Source organism: Lipomyces japonicus (assembly GCF_038497905.1).
Source record: "Lipomyces japonicus strain CBS 7319 unplaced genomic scaffold V1514scaffold_17, whole genome shotgun sequence".
Taxonomy (NCBI): Eukaryota; Fungi; Ascomycota; class Lipomycetes; order Lipomycetales; family Lipomycetaceae; genus Lipomyces; species Lipomyces japonicus.
In genome coordinates, this window is record NW_027117829.1 from 72,457 (window position 1) to 91,919 (window position 19,463).

Consider the following 19,463-nt stretch of genomic DNA (forward strand, 5'->3'; position numbering starts at 1 on the left):
TTCCAGTGTGCGAACACAAAACGGTTGCGCACTTAAGCATCGCTCGGCGCCGTTGTCCGGACTACGGTGCGGCTCATTGGACGGTGAGGTAAACAAACTTTGCTCCTGTTTCCCGGCTGAGAAATTCAAGCGGAACAACAACAGCACACCCACAAGAATCAGGCATTTACAGCATATGCGACACATATTCTAGCGACAAAGAAATAGAGTGGGCAAGTAAGGCAGCTGCATTGTCTCACTTTTTTTAAAAAACTTTCAAAATAGCACAATGGGCCCCACTCAAATTCAAGGCCCAAATCGACCCAGCGTGCCAGTACCTCACATTCAGCATGAGCTTTTAAACGATTTTAACCCTGAATTAAAACCCAAACAAAATGATATTAATGTGAAGTTTTCCAAGCCCAAAGAAAAGGCTTCATCACTCTGTAAAACTCCTCCAACATTAATCAGAGGCAAAAATAACGGAGCACGATTTCGCCGCGGAAATTTTCTTGGCGAGGTAAGGAGCAATACTCTTAGTTGCGTGATCATTTTTTTAGTAACTGTTCATTAATTAGGGAGGATTTGCTCGTTGTTTTGAGGTTCAAAATGAAAGTGGAATACTGTACGCTGCCAAAACAATTGCAAAGGCATCCCTGCTTTCGACAAAAACCAGAAACAAACTTTTGGGAGAAATAAAGATCCATCAAGACATGGATCATCCAAATATTGTTAAATTTGTTGAGTGTTTTGAAGACGATGTTAACGTGTACATAATCTTAGAAGTATGCTCAAATAATACGTTAATGGACATGCATCGCAGAAGAAAACGATTTACAGAGCCAGAAACAAGATATTTTCTTTTGCAGATATTGGGAGCTGTGAAATACATGCATGGCCGGCGAGTTATTCATCGCGATTTAAAACTCGGCAATATTTTTCTTGATAAAAACATGAACGTGAAAATCGGTGACTTTGGCCTGGCTGCGTTACTGCTCTCTGATAGTGACCGCAAAAAAACTATTTGCGGAACTCCCAATTACATTGCTCCAGAAGTTTTATTTGGCAAAGACGACGGTCATAGTTTTGAAGTTGATTTATGGTCTGTTGGCATAATTTTGTGAGTTATTCAGAAAGTGTTTTTTTTTTGCAAAATGATTTGGTTCTAACATTGCCTACAAGATATGCCATGCTAATAGGGAAGCCTCCGTTTCAATCTAAAGACGTCGACCTTATTTATAAAAAGATTAAAGCTATAGAATACGTGTTTCCTGAAGGCATTGAAATATCAGATGATGCAAAAGATTTAATTCAGTCTTTATTAACCAAGGATCCACGTGCTCGGCCAAGTCTTGATCAAATTGCTGATCATCCTTTTTTCCACGGAGAAATGCCATCCAGGCTGCCATCAACATGCATTCAAGGTGTGCCACATTGGAAAAATTTAACTCCGGCTCTTTCACATCGAAACTACATTTTTGTTTCGGGAAATGCCGGTATTGGACCAAACTCTGGAAATGGAGAACTCGTAACGAAAAATGCGAAAAATCCAGTGTCAGTACTTGAGGTTAACAAATCGTCCATACCAACGACCGAAGAAATTCAAAAAGGATCTGGCAAAATACTTCCGGATGCGTTGTCTCCTAAAGTGTCAGATGAAAATATTCGTCAAATTGTAGCATCCGTTGGCAAGGTTCGTCTTGATTCTGAAAACGTTGCTTTAGGTGGAAGCAAAATGACTCAAAGGTTACGATCAGTAAAACCTCTTTCTGATTTACCTATCAATTCAAGATTAAGATCTACAAGTACTGCAGCAGACCATCGCAATTTTCTTGGAAAGGCAAGAAGACAGGTAAATAAAGAAGAACCTGCGCATTTGGCTACTGAAATTGGGCAGAAAAAAGTCGAAACAATAGCAGCAATCAGGGAAGAGCCTGTAGCCAAAAACACAAGCACGAGGGCTTTTTCAACAAAACCAAACGCCCTTTTGCAAGATATAACTCATGCTGTTCCAGAAAACATACAAAGTAGTGGTAACGTTCGATCGTATTTAGCTATTTCGAATGATAAGACTGCTAAACTGAAAGAAATGATTGACATTTTGGCTAACGCATTATCTGGCATGACCGTATCTGATAAATATAACAATCAAAATTATTATCCAGTTTATGTCAGCCAATGGGTGGATTATTCGAACAAATATGGACTTGGCTATCAATTATCAGACGGAAGTTCTGGAGTATATTTTAACGATACAACATCCTTAATAGTCACACAGACCGAAGAGACGTTTGACTATATTTCTAGAGAAAATGATAAAGCTCGAAGACGGCAATTTTTGCTAGAAAGTTTTCCTATTGAACTGAAGAAAAAAATGTATTTGGTCAAACACTTCAGAGCATACATGAACGAACATCTTTTAGTGGATACAACTAAGGTCTTGACAGCACCACAAAACATGGCTTGCTCGGATGGTGGGAACGTATACATGACAGATTATCTTCGTACCAAGCAAGCAATAATGTTTCGTCTAGGAAATGGAAACATTCAGTTTAATTTCTTGGATCATTACAAACTTATACTTTGGAACAGTGGAAGGCGGGTAACATTGGTAGATGCGGAAAGAAATTTTATCGATATGAACATTACAGAATTTTTAGGAAATTGTTATCAAAGCACGACAGTACAAACCAGCCTAACCACAGGTCGCGAAAACGGCGAACAAAGGGTTCAAAGAATTGAGTTTGCCAAGCTTACGTTAGAACGATGGTATCAAAGTTTCGTTGTGAAAGGGAAGTAAGCGCATTTCAAATTGACTTATTTTATTGTTATACTGTATGGTTATACATGACCATTGGTATTGATGTACTTATTACTTGCATTAAGGCATATGTATGGCGCAATGGTTCATTTTTTATATCTAATTACTTGCAAATAACACATTAAAAAGTATAATACTACATTTACGTACAATATCTGTATAGATTTTGAAGGCAGACTCAGGCTTGTTCAAATAGTTTGTGTATATAGTAATAACTACTCGCCGCAAACCATGAGGCTGAACATTTGGCAAAAGGCCAACTTAGCAGCCTGTACATGGATATGTTCCGCACACAGTAGGCATAACGATATTTTCATAAACTTAAAGTTGACGCTGCTGTCAGGAATACCTAAATTAAAAAAAAAAATCAAACAATATACATAAAGCATGAAATGCGACAAGTGTTCGTATATGTGCATCGTATGTCATGGAATTTCAGGGGCTGCACCGATCTAAGCCCACGAGAGTTGTGCAGTCATGCCATATCTCTCACTGTTTGTTAATATTTACGCAAGGTGAAGATTTCCAGCACATTCTGGGTCAGTCGTGGCAATACGACATGGTTGAACCCGACACCAGCTGACCCGCATATTTTGAGTAAAATAACAGTTTTGAGACGTAATTTAAAAAAAAAAAAAAGAATAAAAAAACACTAGTTACATGTAAGAATGTATAACAAGTATTTGTAATCCAAGTGTTGGATATCCATGGCTTCTGACCCGTGACTCGCCTCAGGTCAGACCGAGGTTAAATGGAAGCGCAAAGAACGTCGAGCAGCGCAAGATATAATTCCTCCGCGGTGCCCCTGTTTTTGATCAGAATTTTTTTTTTCTTTTCCCAACTCTGCATTTTATTTCATTTGCTAGTTGCCATTTCCACACTATAAAGTCACAATGTCGGATTCTGAATCATTTGGTATGTGAATCATTTTGAATCATCATTAAGATCGGTTTTTTTTTTTTTTTGCTTGTCCTAACGAGTTCGCAGAATTCCAAGCTGAGATCTCTCAGTTGATGAGTTTGATCATCAACACCGTTTACTCCAACAAGGTACGTGTGATCTACCAATTTGGTTTACGGCATGCCAAGTTACTAACCTGGTTTCTTTCCAACAGGAAATTTTCTTGAGAGAATTGATCTCCAACTGTTCTGATGCTCTCGACAAGATTAGATACGAGGCGTTGTCTGATCCGTCCAAGCTCGAAACTGAGCCTGAACTTTACATCCGGATCACTCCTCGCAAGGATGAAAATGTTCTTGAGATCAGAGATACCGGTATTGGTATGACCAAGGCTGATCTCGTGAACAACCTTGGTACTATTGCCAAGTCTGGCACGAAGGCCTTCATGGAGGCTCTCTCAGCTGGTGCTGATGTGTCCATGATTGGTCAATTCGGTGTTGGTTTCTACTCCCTTTTCCTTGTTGCTGACCGTGTCCAGGTCATCTCCAAGCACAACGATGATGAGCAATACATCTGGGAGTCTTCTGCTGGTGGTCGCTTCACCATTAGCTTGGACACTGCTAACGAAAAGATTTCTCGTGGTACTGTCATCAGACTGTTCTTGAAGGAAGATCAGAAGGAGTACCTTGAGGAAAAGAGAATCAAGGACATTGTCAAGCGTCATTCCGAGTTTGTTGCCTATCCCATCCAGCTCGTTGTCACTAAGGAAGTCGAGCGGGACGTTCCTGAATCTGAAGACGATAACGAGGAGTCTGTTGATGATGACAAGAAGCCCAAGATCGAAGAGGTCGATGAGGATGAAGAGGCCAAGAAGGAGGAGGCTAAGACCAAGAAGGTTAAGGAGACTGTTGTCGAAAACGAGGAACTTAACAAGACCAAGCCTCTTTGGACTAGAAATCCTTCTGACATCACTGAAGAAGAGTATGCTGCCTTCTACAAATCCATCTCTAATGATTGGGAGGACCATCTTGCTGTGAAGCACTTCTCGGTTGAAGGTCAGCTCGAATTCCGTGCCATTCTTTTTGTCCCCAAGCGTGCGCCATTTGATCTTTTCGAGTCAAAGAAGAAGAAAAGCAACATTAAGCTCTATGTTCGTCGCGTTTTCATTACCGATGATTGCGAAGAGCTCATTCCTGAGTGGCTCGGATTTGTCAAGGGTGTTGTCGACTCTGAGGATCTTCCCCTGAATCTTTCCCGTGAGGTTCTTCAGCAGAACAAGATTCTTAAGGTTATTCGCAAGAACATTGTCAAGAAGACTCTTGAGATGTTTAATGAAATTGCCGAGGATCGCGAGCAGTTCGACAAGTTCTACACCGCCTTTTCCAAGAACATTAAGCTTGGTGTTCACGAGGATGCTCAGAACAGATCAACTCTTGCTAAGCTTCTCCGCTACAACTCTACCAAGTCTGGTGAGGAACAGACCTCGTTTGCGGACTACATTACTCGCATGCCTGAGCATCAGAAGAACATTTACTACATCACTGGTGAGAGCTTGAAGGCTGTGGAGAAGTCTCCCTTCCTTGATGCTCTTAAGGCTAAGGACTTTGAAGTTCTTTTCCTTGTTGATCCTATTGATGAGTATGCCATGACTCAGCTTAAGGAATACGAGGGCAAGACTCTTGTTGACATTACTAAGGACTTTGAACTTGAGGAGACCGATGAGGAGAAGACTCAGCGTGAGGCTGAGGTCAAGGAGTACGAATCTCTTGCCACTGGTCTTAAGGAGATCCTTGGCGACAAGGTCGAGAAGGTTGTTGTTTCTCACAAGCTTGTGGACGCACCTGCTGCCATTCGTACTGGCCAGTTCGGTTGGTCCGCTAATATGGAGCGTATCATGAAGGCTCAGGCTCTTCGTGACACTAGCATGTCTTCCTATATGTCTTCTAAGAAGACCTTTGAGATTTCACCAAAGTCTCCTATCATCAAGGAGTTGAAGAAGAAGGTTGAAGCTGACGGTGTCAACGACCGCACCGTTCGTGACCTCACCACGCTTCTTTATGAGACTGCCCTTCTCACTTCTGGTTTCACTCTTGAAGAGCCCAATTCGTTTGCTTCAAGAATCAACCGGTTAATCTCTCTTGGTTTGAACATTGATGAGGCTGAGATTGAGGAAGTTGCTCCAGTCGATGCTGCCACCGAGGAAGCCCCAGTTGAGTCTGCCATGGAAGAGGTTGACTAAATGTGTATAATGGATATTTAATAAAGGTTATTGGGGGGGTATTTACTGAAAGTTTTTTAGCTTCTTTTGTTAGATATATTATGTTTCGTTTTACTTAATAAGAACATGTAACGTGGAATGAAAAATAAAGACAATGAAACATGGATTATTACGAAGCACAGGTAAATTTGTGCTTGTTTTGATTAGTAAGTGCTGCTGTAATTATCTACGGTGTGGGTTCGGTTAACTGAGGACTCATTATCGAACTGGATTTCTATGCACGACTGACTGGCAATCGAGCGTGAAATTGAAAATACGGTCCATTTAAATAATAGGTTTTGACTGTGAGCATATTTATTAATTTACCAATTGGTTTAATACCCGAGGCAGGCAATTTGGGTGAAAGACCTGCCAGGAAATTTGGGAAGGTCTGGGGTATCGGAAGCCCGAACTAAACTTGGCAGCCAAAGGAACCTGATCAGATGGAAAAAACATTGGACGAATTAGGACAACACGCGTTACAGCTGTTGAAAAAGTATGCATTAATTTGGTTATGGTTTAATTTGGTTTACAATTGCTAATTGGATTTCATGTACAAGTGCACCAACAAATCAGCGGGTTCTGATAGCGGTATGGAATCAAATGATCACGCGACAATTGGCATTGTGTTGATTATGATGAATAAAATGCTAATTAAACTAATAAACATAGGTCAGTGGCATACCTGGAAGTGGAAAAACTACATTAGGAACAGTATGTAAAAGATTGAGAAATATATTCGGCAATTATGTTTGCTTGACTTTACTAATCGAATTTAGGCTGTGTATGACAAGATAAACGAGATATGGTCACAAAATTCAAGCACCCAAATTTCAGCTTTCTTACCAATGGACGGGTTTCATTTAACACGGGAAACTTTGGCATCATTGCCTAACGCGGAGGAAGCCATCGCCAAACGAGGCGCGCCGTTCACGTTTGATGCCGACGGCTTGACCAAGCTAATTCAAAGGCTTAGAGAACCCGTGACCAAGCACACGGTGCCAATATACGCACCTTCGTTTGATCATGCGATTAAAGATCCGATCGAAAACGACGTTGTGATTTTACCAACCGACCGGATCTTGATCATTGAAGGAAATTATTTGCATTTGCAAGACGAGCCATGGAACAAGATTGCGTCTTTAATGGATGAACTTTGGTTCGTGCAAGTTGAACGAGACGTGGCAAGAAATAGATTGATTCGTCGTCATCTTGAGGTAAAAAAAAAAAAAAAAAAAAAAAAAAAATTGTTTAATTCGTTATGCAATTTTCTAATGATTTTTTATTTTTAGGCTGGAATCGCGGGAAATGAAATAGAGGCTGCCGAGAGAGCAGAGAAAAACGATTTGGTGAATGGCGATTATATTTTAAGTCATTCGTTACCTTCTCATATAAATATTGTTAATATTCACGATGATAGAATGGCATGAAAGTGGTTGTGTGTAGTGTGTGTCAATGGAAGGTGATGATAGAGAATGACAAAAAAATAAAAAAAAAAAGATACGATTGTACGAGTCACGTAAATACGAACGAGATGAATGTTTGATGACACGACTAAATCTATTTAATTTGTTTGATCATTTACAAACCTATTCTGCCCAAAATCTACATTATTAATACACCTGCGCCGGCAGTGGCAATATAATTTAACATATTGATCCACAAAACCATCTTCCCACATGCACTGAACAAACTATATGAGTTCAGACAACATCAGCAATACATATAATACAATAATAACGTGGTACTTTTTGCACTCTTAAGCTATGGCTTGATAGTACAGAACATATTCTTTCTATTTTAGAAGTTAGTTATACCATTCTCAACAAAAAATTAAAAAAAAATAAAAAACAAATAAAAAAGGCCTTACCTTTATTCGCTTCCAGATGCTCGGATCAAAGAAAGTATAAACACCTCGTTCATAATGTGCTGACTGCTGAATTGGTTCCGTGCCAGGGTCTTTGGTTAGCCAAACTTTTAGTTCCTTATGGTACCTCCAATTTCGGTTTGTCCTAATCAAAGTCAATCAATAGGTCACAAGAAAAAAAAAAAAAACATTAAAATAAACAATCATACAGTTCTGCTGCTGCTGCTTCTTGCATTATATCTCTCGGCATTGAGTAAAATATGTAGAATAACGTTTCATCTGAAAAGCTAGCAATTTTGGTTTGTTGTGGTGCAGCTGATTGAACCTTGTAACATGAAGGAAGATGAAAATCTGGTTCAACTTTTGTCACAGATTTTTCTGCCCAAGGGGAAGCAAACGTGGCGCTTAACGGTTCCGAACTAAAGAATTCATTAGTATTCTATTCTGGATCTTTTCTTTTTGCTTACTCAGGTTGATTTAGGTTAAGTCCTAGCGTTGTTAAGTCGTTTCCCAGAGCTAGCATGCCGATATCACTATTCTCCATTCTCATGACATTCATTAAACTTGCGAGACCAAACGGCAGTTCTTCCGCATTCTTTCTGCTGATTGACTCCTCGATCTTGATGGCCGCCGATTTGTTGCCAGATTCTGGCGCTGCCTTGCTATCTTGATTAAACTGTGTTTCATCATTCGTGCTCGCATTTAATTGCTGCTGATTCTGCGCCTGCTGTACTGTTGGCCAGGCGGGGCTATCATTAAATGATCCATTCCTGGCAAGTTGTCCTGGAGGTGTAGGTATTTGCCCAGGTCGTTGGGGATAGCGAGGTGCTACCGGAAATCGATATGACATTCTGATCTTTTCACAGCCAAAAACTATAAATGAGTAGATTTCATCGAACACAAAAAAAACAACTTTTTTTTTTGTATATACAGAGAAAAGCAGTTCGTCGTATCTATATAAATTGACCTAAATGGTTTACGTAGAAGATGCAAGTTTTCAATCGGTTTGGATGGCCTTGACGAAGAGCCCTTTGTGTGGGTAAGGGTAGTTTTCGCGTCATGATTAGAGCTCTCGTGGTTTCGTCGATGGTTTTAGTCAAAAATTGCTCCACGAGTTGCATGTTTAGGTACAGGCCAATTTGTTGATCTCGGCATTTTACAATTGTTCAACTTGTATTATTTACGAGCATTACGGAAGCTGAATATATCAAGAAGGTTAGTGTGTCGTTATGTGTTATAATTATCTGTCGTGTGTTTGGTCTAATGTTAATAATACATAAGGCCGCGTGGGCAATTCCAATACTCAGAGTATAACCTAGCAACCGCCTGTTCCTGTTAAGGCCATGGAAGATCAGGTAGAGCAGGCGGTGGAGATTGCCTTGAATGGCTCGGCTGATTCCAGTTTGAAACAGCAGGTAGTTAATTTTTTTTTTAAAAAAAAAAATTACATGAAATAACCAAATTTTTAACGACAAAAAGGCTATTGCATTTTGCACACAGATCAAGGAGTCAGATGACGGCTGGCAAGTTTGTCTTTCATTATTTGCAGATAATGGACGCAAGAGGTTTGTGATTGTGTTGGTAAAGGAAACGGGAAGGTGTTGTTTGATTATTGACCATTAATTAGGTCACCAGCTGTAAGATTTTTTGCGTTGCAAGTTGTTGATGATGCTCTTTTGAAAAGGTATGCGTGTATTTTATCAAGAAATTTTCGGGACATGTCTAATGTTGGTGCCAGGTTGAACCAAAATGGGAAATTCATCGAGGACTCGGCGCTTGCATACATAAAGGACGTACTGTTATCATATGTTCGACGCGAATTTTCTACTGATGCTAGTGAAGATGTTGAGATATCATGTAAGATCTTAAATATTACAACTTTGATTTTTTTTTTTAACACAATTGTTGAAATTTTAGACATACGAAACAAACTTGCACAAACAATTACATATTTTTTTTTAATTTCGTACCCCAACATGTGGCCTAGCTTTTTTGACGATTTCATTTCAATCGCAAACACAAGTAGTGCTTCGTTAGGGAACATTCGTGGTGTGGATATTCTTTTACGGATTGTTCTTGCCATTCATGAGGAGATTGCTGATACACTTATTATTCGCCCTACGGAGGTGGCGAAACGAAATTCTATCATTAAGGACAACATCAGAGTGCGGGACATGGTAAAGTTGGCTAACGTGTGGCAACAAATATTGGTTCAATATTCGTCATCGGAAGTAGGATACACCGTCATTGAAAACTGTCTGATAGTAATTGGTTCTTGGGTATCGTGGATCGACATTTCGCTGATTGTCACGCCGCAATACATGTCACTTATTTTTGCAATACTGGGCAACGAACGATTACGTTGTTCAGCTTGTGATACCTTATCAGAAATTATTAGCAAGAAGATGAAGGCTGCGGATAAATTGGAACTCATTTCGTTGCTTAATTTGCCACAAACAATCGGGCAACTTCAAATGGGAGACGATTTGGAATTTGCTGAAAGGGTTGCAAAACTATCAAATGTTGTTAGTGTTGAATTGATAAAGATTATGGATGAGGTATGTTTTTGAAAAAAAAAAAATTTTTGGCACTTTGTACTAATAAGTCATAAAAGGAAACGTCTGCATTGACAGAAAATGCCGAGAATATTTTGCAACAGTTGATGCCTTTTATTATTCAATTTCTTGCTAATGAATATGATGATACTTCTGCTGAAGTGTTTCCCACGATAGCTGATTATCTTTCTTTTCTTCGCAAATTAAAAAAGCGAAATCAAAATTTGACGCCTGCCAGGCGTCAAATTTTATCATCAATTTTAAACACGGTTATATTAAAAATTAAGTATGATGAATCAATGGAATGGCATAACGACGGAAATGATGATTCAGAGAACGAGTTCCTTGAGATTAGAGGTCGGTTAAGGTTATTTCAAGACGCAGTGGCTGCCATAGACGAAGATTTGTTTATGGACACGATCTCGTCTGTGGTGATTGAGAGCTTAAGCGGATCCAAAACCAATTGGAGAGAGATTGAAGTTGGGCTTTTTGAGCTTGGAGCATATAGTGATGGCTTACGTAATGCATCTGCGATGCCGACAAAGGGAGGACAAGGCAACGCAAGAATAATCGAGATTTTAAACAGCATGCTTGCCAAGCTGACAAGTTCAAATATTTTGGGATTTAATCATCCTTCTATTCACTTGCAATATATGGAACTTATTGTCAAAAACTCAAAATTCTTCGAGACCCATACTCAGCTAATACCAGGCATGCTCGAAGTGTTTGTTTCGAATGTTGGCGTGCACAGTTCAGTTCCGCAGGTTCAGGTAAGAGCGTGGCATTTGTTTTACAGGTTTATCAAGCTTTTAAAAGGTTTTCTTGGAGATATTGCCGAAAATGCGTTGAACGCAATTGGAGACTTGCTCGTGATCAAGGCAGAAATTGCTCAGGCAAATGATAATGATTCGGATAACATGTCTGCTGATGGCAATGATGCGTCGTCAATATTTGACAGCAGGTTAAACTTGTTTGAAGCATTAGGGATATTAGTATCTGTGGATGCAGTGTCGGATGAAAAACAGATCCACCTCGTGAAAGGCATTCTTCGGCCCATATTTGAGAACATGGAAGCCAGCTTGCCACGTGCGCCGGACGACTTGCAACAGGCATTGCAAGTGCATCACGACATTATGGCGATCGGAACGTTTGCTAGAGGCGTGACTGATGGTGGCAAGCCAATCACGGCTATCGTGCGTGAAGAGTTTTTGATTGCGTCACGTGCGATTTTGGTTACGTTACAGACGTTATCTAAATTGGAAGTGATTCGAGAGGCCAGCCGGTTTGCGTTTGCAAGAATGGTACCAATTTTGGGACAACAAATCTTACCCGAAATTCCGATTTTGTTGGGCAGCTTGTTGCAAGAAAGTACGACGCCAGAACTTGGTGATTTTATGGCGTTTGTTGGCCAGCTTTTGCATATTTTTAAGGGCCAGGCAGGCATTGCAGAAATGTTGGACCAATTACTTTCGCCCCTTCTTAATCGGGTTTTTTATTCTCTCAGTATATCTGCGGAAGGTTCTACTGATGATGAGATTCAGCAATATGACATGATGAAGTCGTACATGAATTTTATGATGGGAGTGTTGAATAACGGCATGGGTCTGGTCTTGACTAGTGATTGTGAGTTTTGCAAGAAAAATTTTTTTTTTCTCTTTCCAACTAACAAAAAAAAAAAAAAATAGTGAACCGACAAATGTTTGACTCCGTTATTCAAAGCGTGGCTCATTATAGTTCGAGAAGTCAGGATGCTTCGTTTAAAAAAATGGGAGGATCTATTTATACCCGATTAGAAGAAATTCGATCAAATTCAGTGTAAGTGTGTGAAGCACATGATTTGGAGTACTGCATTTAATTTGTTGTTTTTTTTTTTTTTTTTTTTTTCAGTCTTTACCAAAAAAGAAAAAAAGCTCTTCGCTGAATTGCATCTATGAAGCAGTCCTGTTTATTATAATGACCGTATTTTTAATTTGTATTTTGTATATAATTTTTATAGTTTTTGAAGAACAAAAATTTTGTTACTTAAGAAGGGTTTTGATGGGCAAGAACTGCATAAGTGCAGAGCCAGTGTGACGGTTGGCTCAGGGCCCAACAATGCAAATCTAAATAAATAAAAAATAAATATAGCAGCACTTTTGTTGAAGACCTTGGATCTAATCACTTTCTTTCTCTCTATTTTTTTAGCCTCAACGCTTGATCTGTTCAGGCCTTGGAAACCATCAACAAGTATCAAGATTGAAATTTTCTCATCTCCATCAGATATTTTTTTTTCCAATTTCCGTGGGGTTCAAAAACTCTTTTATCACCATTAAACCAAACAGGCTGGGCGATATTTAAGGCACCAAAAAAAAAAATGTCGGATTCCTCAGAAGAAGATATTCCGTTGGGACAACGTAATGGTCAGTCAATTTTCTTTTTTTCTTTTTTCTTTTTTTATTTATTTAATATTCAAGTACCCTTTGAATATGGCTTTTTTTTATTTTTTCTTTTTGGTGACGTGGTTGATCAACTTGACGCGCGTGGAAATTGATTGATGAGGAGGCATCGCGTAACTTCGTGTTGACAGACGCGTCGTATCAAATGTGATCCATTATTATTTACAATGAATATATATATATATTTATATATATATTTATATTTAGAAAAAAAATATCTTCAGAATATGAGACTAATCGTATAATTTTTTTTTTTTTTTGGCAGGGCTGAAAAAAAAATTAGACACGGATTTAGCAAAACGCAAGTCCAGATCTGACGTGAAGTACAATTACGATTCTGATTCGGATGATCAACTACCACTTGTACGTTTTTTTTTTTTTAAAAAAAAAAATCTACATTGTTAAAATTTTTGAATTTTATTTTAATTTTAGTTTTATAGAAAAAAAGAGTCAAACCGGTAAACGGCAAACCTGCTGCCAAGTCAAAGGCTGACGGCAGTTCAAAAAAAGTCGTCAAAGACGAAAAACCGGTGAAAAATGGTAGTGAAAGGTCCAAAACTGTGAAACCAAAGATTGAGAAGGACAATAATGTCAAAACCGTGAAGGATTTAAAATTAGATGTAAAGATTAAAGAAGATCAAGACGCTGATGAGAAGAAGCCGGTTGCCAAAAGGAAGTCAAAAGGTAAATCATCACAATCAAAGTCAAACTCAGTAAACGATAAAGAAAATAAGGACGGCGCCGATGACCAAGAAGAAGAAGAAGAAGAAGAAGAAGAATCGTATCGATGGTGGGAAGATAATCAAAACGATGGATCGGTCAAATGGAACACACTTGTGCATCAGGGAGTGCTTTTCCCGCCACCATATATCCCATTGCCCAATCATGTCAAGCTTAAATATGATGATGTGTCGGTTCATTTGCCACCAGAAGCTGAAGAAGTGGCCGGCTTTTTTGGTGCCATGTTGGATTCAGAGCATGCCCGGAATCCGACATTTGTGAAAAATTTTTTCGCAGATTTTCAATCGGTTCTTCAAGAGAGTGGATATACGGTATGCTTAAATATATATATATATATATATAATTGATTTTTTTTTTTATTAATGACAGACCTAGGGCCGTGCTATTGAGAAATTCGAGTCTTGCGATTTTAAAGATATTTATGAACATTATGATAGATTAAGACAAGAGAAGAAAGCATTATCAGCAGCTGAAAAGAAAGCAATAAAATTAGAAAAAGATTTGTTGGAAGAAAAGTTCAAGGTTTGTTATTTAAATGGCAGGAAAGAGTTGGTTGGCAATTTTAGGATCGAGCCGCCGGGATTGTTTCGCGGCCGGGGTGCGCATCCAAAGACGGGCAAGCTCAAGGCTCGCGTGTTGCCTGAACAGGTCACAATAAATATTGGACGTGACGCGCCAGTTCCGGAACCACCTGTTGGTCATAAATGGGCCGAGGTTAAGCATGACAACACGGTTGCCTGGCTGGCAACTTGGAAGGAAAACATCAACGGATCGACCAAGTACGTGTTGTTTGCGGCCACGAGCTCATTAAAAGGCATGTCAGATTTTAAAAAATTCGAAAAGGCTCGCGAACTTAAAAATCATATTGACCGGATCAGAAAGGATTATTACAAAGAACTTAAGGATGAAAAAATGATTAACCGGCAACGAGCCACGGCGATGTATTTGATTGACGTTTTGGCACTTCGAGCCGGTGGCGAAAAGGGTGAAGATGAAGCTGACACGGTTGGTTGTTGTTCACTGCGTTACGAGCACGTCACGTTTAAGCCACCTAACATTGTCGTGTTTGACTTTTTGGGTAAGGACTCGATTCGGTTTTATCAAGAGGTCAAGGTTGACCAACAAGTATTCAAAAACTTGAAATTATTCAAGAAATCACCAAAGAAAGTGGGTGATGATATTTTTGACCGATTGGATCCGCCCACGTTAAACCGGCATTTGCAAAATTACATGCCCGGATTAACTGCCAAAGTTTTCCGTACGTTCAACGCTTCCAAGACCATGCAAGATCAATTGGCCAAGATTGCAAACAAGGGAACCGTTAATGAAAAATATGTGGCTTATAACGCTGCCAATCGTGCGGTCGCCATATTGTGTAACCATCAAAGAACGGTTTCGAAATCTCATGAACAATCCGTGGGCAAGATTGAGGACAAAATTTTGGAAATCAAATTGCAAAGGTACAGGTTAAAACAATCAATCGCTCAATTAATTCCCAGCCGGGTTACGCAAGATGCAGATTTTTTCAAAGTTGATCGTGAATTGACTGATGAAACGATTGCCAGGTTGCATGACTTAATTATTGAACGTGAAATTGAAAAGATTAAGCGCAAGTTTCAACGAGAGAATGAGAAAAAAATATCAGAAGATGAAAAACCGTTACCGGAATCTGATTTAACTGAAAGATTAAACGTAATTTCTGATTTGCAAAAAAAATTAAATCAAGAACAATCTGGTGAGGTTGATGTCAAGCCTGGATTAACGGTTGAAAAATTGGAATCCCAAATTGAAAAGCTTAACGAACGAATCACGAATACGGAATTACAATTAAAGGATAAAGAGGATAATTCGACCGTGGCATTAACCACTAGTAAGATTGTAAGTTTTTTTTTAAAAAATTAAATTGCTGCTCAACATGGTTTTGTTTTACTAATTTGCGTGAAAGAACTACATTGACCCTCGACTTAGCGTCATGTTTGCCAAAAAATTCGAAGTGCCAATTGAAAAACTTTTCTCGAAGACATTGCGAGACAAGTTTAAATGGGCCATCGAGTCCGCTGATGCAAACTGGAGATTTTAGAATCAATTGCATTCATAAATATATAGTTATACGATTTATTTTAAAATCATAAAAAAAAAATTGACAAACAATCCTGACCCAATTATTTATTATAAAAAATCTTTAACGAAAATGACCTATTTTATATATTTATATGTATATATACTACGAAAACACCAAAAAAGATGCAAAGAACCAACCCAGTCGTGTTTATTTCTTATTTTTTTTCACTCATTGTCATCATCAGCAAGCCTGACTCGGCCGTATTCAAATTGCTTAAAAATGTATGGCGAAATAACTCCGTTAAATAATAAGGTTCCGTACACGACCAAAACGAATCCAAACAATTGCAACACCCTAAATTGTTCCCAACCAAGTGAGATTGAAATAACCCAGATTGCAATTGTTCGGCACGTATCAATGGTCGATCGACTTGTGGCCGATAATCGTTGCGTAACGCTTACACCAAAAAAATTAAACGATGAGATTGAAATCATGATTAGCAATGACGAAATCAAGATTAACCGGTTGGCAAAAATTTGGGAAAACCCGGTCGGGATATCAAAATATCCACTCCTGCCCGATTCTGATTTGCCAACAAAAACATATGAAGCAATCATGATCACGAACGTCAACAAAAATCCAAAGATGCCTTCCCATCCCACCACGCGGATCGAATCCAGGTGATAATCACGTAACAAGTGTTCCTCATACACAAACTGCGTGGCGGTAAAGATCTGTGCCAACGCAATCACAAACACGCCGATCGCGACTTGCAAAAAAGAATTCGGCCCGCGTGATGGTTCGGATTCGTTGCCGGCGTCCGTGTTGGGGGCATAGATCGTGCCGGACAAGCCAACGATAAAAATTCCCAACACGACGGCACCAAGTGCAGTCCATTGATGAATCGCAAGCCTGCGATTTAAAAAAAAAACTGAAAAGAGTCCGACAAAGAGTACGAGCGCGCCCCTGGTCATTTGATAGATCGAAACCGGCGTGAAAAAAAGTCCGACGTTCATCAACGTCGTGCCACAAATGTCACATAATGCCGGAATCGACAATCCAAAGATCTTGTTGCCATCCAAAGTGCGCTTTGAAATATTTAAATTACCAACCGTCGTGCCCGTGCCTGCCGGGTTGGATGCCAAAAGTGACATGTTTGGGTCGGATGACACCAACAGGTCGGCCTCGTCTACTGATTCTTCGTCTTCCTCGGACGGAGCAACGATCGGTTGCGAAGGTGATCGATACTGGGTGTAAACTAATTCACCAAATACGATTGTCCAACATAATGCTTCACCGATAAACATTTGAAACGTTTGAATCACCGGTTGCTCGAAATATCGTCGCTGGTCTGCCGGTCCGTCACAGTTGGCCACGCATTGGTTGTCCTGGTATTTGGATAACAACGAATTGGCAGCACCAGTTATTAACATGCCAGTCACGAATATGGCGGTCGTGTATGAAATTGAGACTGCCATGCCGGAATAATGTGCAGGATGAAGTGGATATATGAATAATATCCATGTATATTATTACTTGAAACCCCACTGCGTCACATCACGTGCCATAGTTCTTTAAATTGCGATTTACCTATAACTCTACCTACTCATACTATATTAAAAATTATATATACAAAAACAAAAACCACAATAACATTTTTTTTTTAAAGTTACACGTCCTGAGGAATTATAAAGTCGCTATTTTTGGAAGGCTCACACACGTACAAGCAATCCATCAGGTCGCGAGCCTTGACATGCAACACGCCAGAGTCGCCATCCATTATGCCAAAATTGATCATGACCGTGTCATCAAGCCATCCTTGATAGTAATCAGATATTATCGGATTATCGTATTGCAGCGGCATGCCCGTGACTTGCTTGACATCCTTCATGGTGACGTAATCGGACTCGGGCGGTAATTGAAACAACGGCTTATTGGCAGGCTTGGGTTTTTTGGCCGCCGGCTGCTGCTTCGGTTTTTGTTGTTGTGATTCTTCACTAGCAGCAGCAGTAGAGGATGTTGTTGTTGATGTTGTTGTTGTTGATGATGGTGATGATGATAATGATGATGATGATGTTGATGATGATGATAATGGTTCTGGTGCTGTTCCGGCATCGTCAACATCGGCCACGTCGCGCTTGTACAGTTGCGGTAACTTTTCAGCATGCCGGACCGACGAGGCTTCGTGCTCGCGCCAAGACTTGTGGGTCCGCATTTGCGTGTCCCATGCTATACTGACCGTGTAAATCATGTGGTACTCGTCCGTGCCGGCGTAGATCAAATTTTTGGACCTGCCAATCACGTTGAACGGTGCGGTGGCGTTCATGACCACCAGGTAGCGCCGGTAGACAATGTCGACCCGGTTCACGTGCTTGGCATGCACGACCGTGATCAAGACCGAATTTTGAGCTGTCGGCAGGCAAGGATAGTCACATAACGTGACGCGCAGCGCGTTGGATGATTGATGAATGCCAATTTCTTTTTTGCCCCTGGCTAGCTCAGCCACGCAGTTCGTGCCAGAACCGTCCGCGATGTTGACCGATGGATCGTTAACGGACGCGACAATTTGAGGATAAATGGAATGATGAAGGTATTCGTTATTTTCAAGATCGTAAACGGTAAACCAATTCTTTGAGATTTCTTCTTGCGGCGGCGGGCCTTCCAATTCGACGTATGTATTGTACCGTATCGGCACATGACTGATATCCAAAATCTCGTTGATTTCCGGAACAAGCGCGCGCAGGTCGATCAGGTACATGCCGAGACATGCGGAATGAGAATTAGAACCCACAATCATGAGCGGCTCGCCAAACGGCGAGTAATAAACCCTGGGATCGAGTAGTCCCTGATCAATTTCCAAAAAAGGTACTGATGGGCATTTGCCCCTTCGAGCCCTGAAATGGGGCAGTGGCAATTTTGCCGGCCTGGTGGCGCACTCGAGCATTTTGCGCTCGGTGATCTTTGTAAACCGCCACTTGAGCAGGCACCAATGAACTTCATGAACCTCGTTCTTGCCAACCCTGACCAAACCAAGGTATTGCTTGTCTGAACCAGCAGGCAAGGGCAACACGTTGGGATTGAACCGGTTCGGTCCGTTAAACCTGATCCTGGACGATTGCAACTCATCTGAAAATGTCGAGGTCACGATCCTGACCTTGCCAGTAGACACGGTACGAATTGAGCAGATGCCGATGCCTCTGTAGTCATTTGTGGCCGCGACCGGTGCCACGTCCGGGTTCGTGAGGCGGATCGTGGGGTCGTCGGGGAACGGCAGCGACGAGCCATCGGTTAATGAGTAGGCAGCTCTGGAGGACGACGATGGTAACGACGGTGATGGCGGTGACGGCGACCCGTTTAAAACAAGGACAATGATAATCAGGGCCAAAAATATGGTCACGAACGACGACGCATTTCTGCGGACCCGGAAGGGAATCAGGTCGGCCATGGCGGGGCAAAAACTCTCAGCGCAGGTGTGGCGCAGCAAAAAAAGAAACGGAGGCAAGTCAAGTGACACTGGCTGCAAGCTGCAACGAGTAGCGCCTTGCTTGCTGAGATGAAAGGGAAAGGAGCGGGATTGAGGGAGCAGTTCGTTGGTTGGGTTGGTATCGACGACGGCATGGCAGCCGTTGAGTGAAGCAGACATGCAACCCCGGCGGCACGTAAGCACGTACATAAGCGGGGCTTCCTCATGCCGCCGCGCAAATCAAGCTTTTTTTTGTGCAACCAGGCGGCTAGCCCTAACCTGACCAAGTCCGCGCGGTGCTGCCAGCGAACTTGAGTCCGACGCAGCCATGGCAAATGTCAATACTATTAGCGTGGCTAACCTTTCCCCATGACAAGTTGATA

General features: G+C 40.8%; 8 protein-coding genes across 8 annotated transcripts; 5 read left to right on the forward strand and 3 right to left on the reverse strand.

Annotated features, from left to right (window-relative positions):
• Positions 1-138: 138 nt before the first annotated feature.
• V1514DRAFT_306289 (kinase-like domain-containing protein) lies at positions 139-2,779 on the forward strand (the record flags this gene model as incomplete). The annotated part of the gene is made up of 4 exons (XM_066925671.1): positions 139-499; positions 558-1,099; positions 1,162-1,654; positions 1,832-2,779. The coding sequence occupies exons 1-4, from the start codon at positions 269-271 to the stop codon at positions 2,777-2,779; spliced, it is 2,214 nt and encodes a 737-aa protein (XP_066783601.1). The 5' UTR covers positions 139-268.
• Positions 2,780-3,604: 825 nt separating this feature from the next.
• On the forward strand, positions 3,605-6,084 carry V1514DRAFT_306292 (Hsp90 protein-domain-containing protein). The gene is made up of 3 exons (XM_066925672.1): positions 3,605-3,715; positions 3,788-3,849; positions 3,915-6,084. Exons 1-3 carry the CDS (start codon positions 3,694-3,696, stop codon positions 5,937-5,939), a joined length of 2,109 nt encoding a protein of 702 aa, XP_066783602.1. The 5' UTR covers positions 3,605-3,693; the 3' UTR covers positions 5,940-6,084.
• Positions 6,085-6,207: 123 nt separating this feature from the next.
• Positions 6,208-7,545, forward strand: V1514DRAFT_330226 (P-loop containing nucleoside triphosphate hydrolase protein). Its single transcript, XM_066927459.1, has 5 exons — positions 6,208-6,453; positions 6,518-6,548; positions 6,630-6,671; positions 6,737-7,174; positions 7,250-7,545. The coding sequence occupies exons 1-5, from the start codon at positions 6,401-6,403 to the stop codon at positions 7,385-7,387; spliced, it is 702 nt and encodes a 233-aa protein (XP_066783603.1). The 5' UTR covers positions 6,208-6,400; the 3' UTR covers positions 7,388-7,545.
• A 171-nt stretch (positions 7,546-7,716) lies between these two features.
• Positions 7,717-8,383, reverse strand: V1514DRAFT_347335 (uncharacterized protein; the record flags this gene model as incomplete). Its single annotated transcript, XM_066929293.1, has 4 exons — positions 7,717-7,752; positions 7,828-7,969; positions 8,034-8,243; positions 8,292-8,383. 4 exons carry the CDS (start codon positions 8,381-8,383, stop codon positions 7,717-7,719), a joined length of 480 nt encoding a protein of 159 aa, XP_066783604.1.
• A 549-nt stretch (positions 8,384-8,932) lies between these two features.
• V1514DRAFT_293241 (armadillo-type protein) lies at positions 8,933-12,509 on the forward strand. The gene is made up of 8 exons (XM_066925365.1): positions 8,933-9,039; positions 9,106-9,239; positions 9,304-9,389; positions 9,452-9,508; positions 9,563-9,681; positions 9,742-10,382; positions 10,439-12,002; positions 12,065-12,509. Exons 2-8 carry the CDS (start codon positions 9,168-9,170, stop codon positions 12,196-12,198), a joined length of 2,673 nt encoding a protein of 890 aa, XP_066783605.1. The 5' UTR covers positions 8,933-9,039; positions 9,106-9,167; the 3' UTR covers positions 12,199-12,509.
• Positions 12,510-12,525: 16 nt separating this feature from the next.
• Positions 12,526-15,709, forward strand: V1514DRAFT_330235 (uncharacterized protein). Its single transcript, XM_066927460.1, has 5 exons — positions 12,526-12,778; positions 13,080-13,177; positions 13,255-13,866; positions 13,931-15,433; positions 15,501-15,709. Exons 1-5 carry the CDS (start codon positions 12,733-12,735, stop codon positions 15,633-15,635), a joined length of 2,394 nt encoding a protein of 797 aa, XP_066783606.1. The 5' UTR covers positions 12,526-12,732; the 3' UTR covers positions 15,636-15,709.
• Positions 15,647-17,132, reverse strand: V1514DRAFT_367496 (uncharacterized protein). Its single transcript, XM_066929867.1, has one exon. The coding sequence runs from the start codon at positions 17,093-17,095 to the stop codon at positions 15,842-15,844; it is 1,254 nt and encodes a 417-aa protein (XP_066783607.1). The 5' UTR covers positions 17,096-17,132; the 3' UTR covers positions 15,647-15,841.
• Positions 17,133-17,214: 82 nt separating this feature from the next.
• On the reverse strand, positions 17,215-19,291 carry V1514DRAFT_330238 (uncharacterized protein; the record flags this gene model as incomplete). The annotated part of the gene is made up of 1 exon (XM_066927461.1): positions 17,215-19,291. A coding segment is annotated over one exon (2,005 nt), but the record flags the coding sequence as incomplete, so codon positions are not given.
• Positions 19,292-19,463: the final 172 nt, after the last annotated feature.